At 53.8% G+C, this 221-nt stretch overlaps 1 protein-coding gene across 1 annotated transcript in view; it reads left to right on the forward strand.

Moving 5' to 3' along the window:
• The window catches only part of LOC119593101 (sialin-like), a 35,739-nt gene that overhangs the window by 17,178 nt on the left and 18,340 nt on the right, over positions 1-221 (forward strand). The window contains exon 3 of the mRNA XM_037942065.1: positions 18-176. Within this exon, the coding sequence (XP_037797993.1) occupies positions 18-176 (159 nt within the window). The remainder of the gene's footprint in view (positions 1-17; positions 177-221) is intronic.

The following is a 221-nucleotide window of genomic DNA, read 5'->3' on the forward strand; positions in this document are numbered from 1 at the left end:
GACGACCCTACCTACAGGCTGGGTTCCCGCGAGGGTGGCTCTGGGCGCGCTGACGTTCTTCGGTTTCGTGAACCAGTTTATGGTGCGCGTGAACCTCTCCGTGGCTATAGTGGCGATGGTGCACCAGAACAAGACGGTGGAAGACGTTCAGGCTCAGTGCATTATGGGTGCGCAAGGTTGGTACTAGAGGAATTTGAAAAGATATGATGGGTAATCATGAA

Source organism: Penaeus monodon, chromosome 31, assembly GCF_015228065.2.
Source record: "Penaeus monodon isolate SGIC_2016 chromosome 31, NSTDA_Pmon_1, whole genome shotgun sequence".
Taxonomy (NCBI): Eukaryota; Metazoa; Arthropoda; class Malacostraca; order Decapoda; family Penaeidae; genus Penaeus; species Penaeus monodon.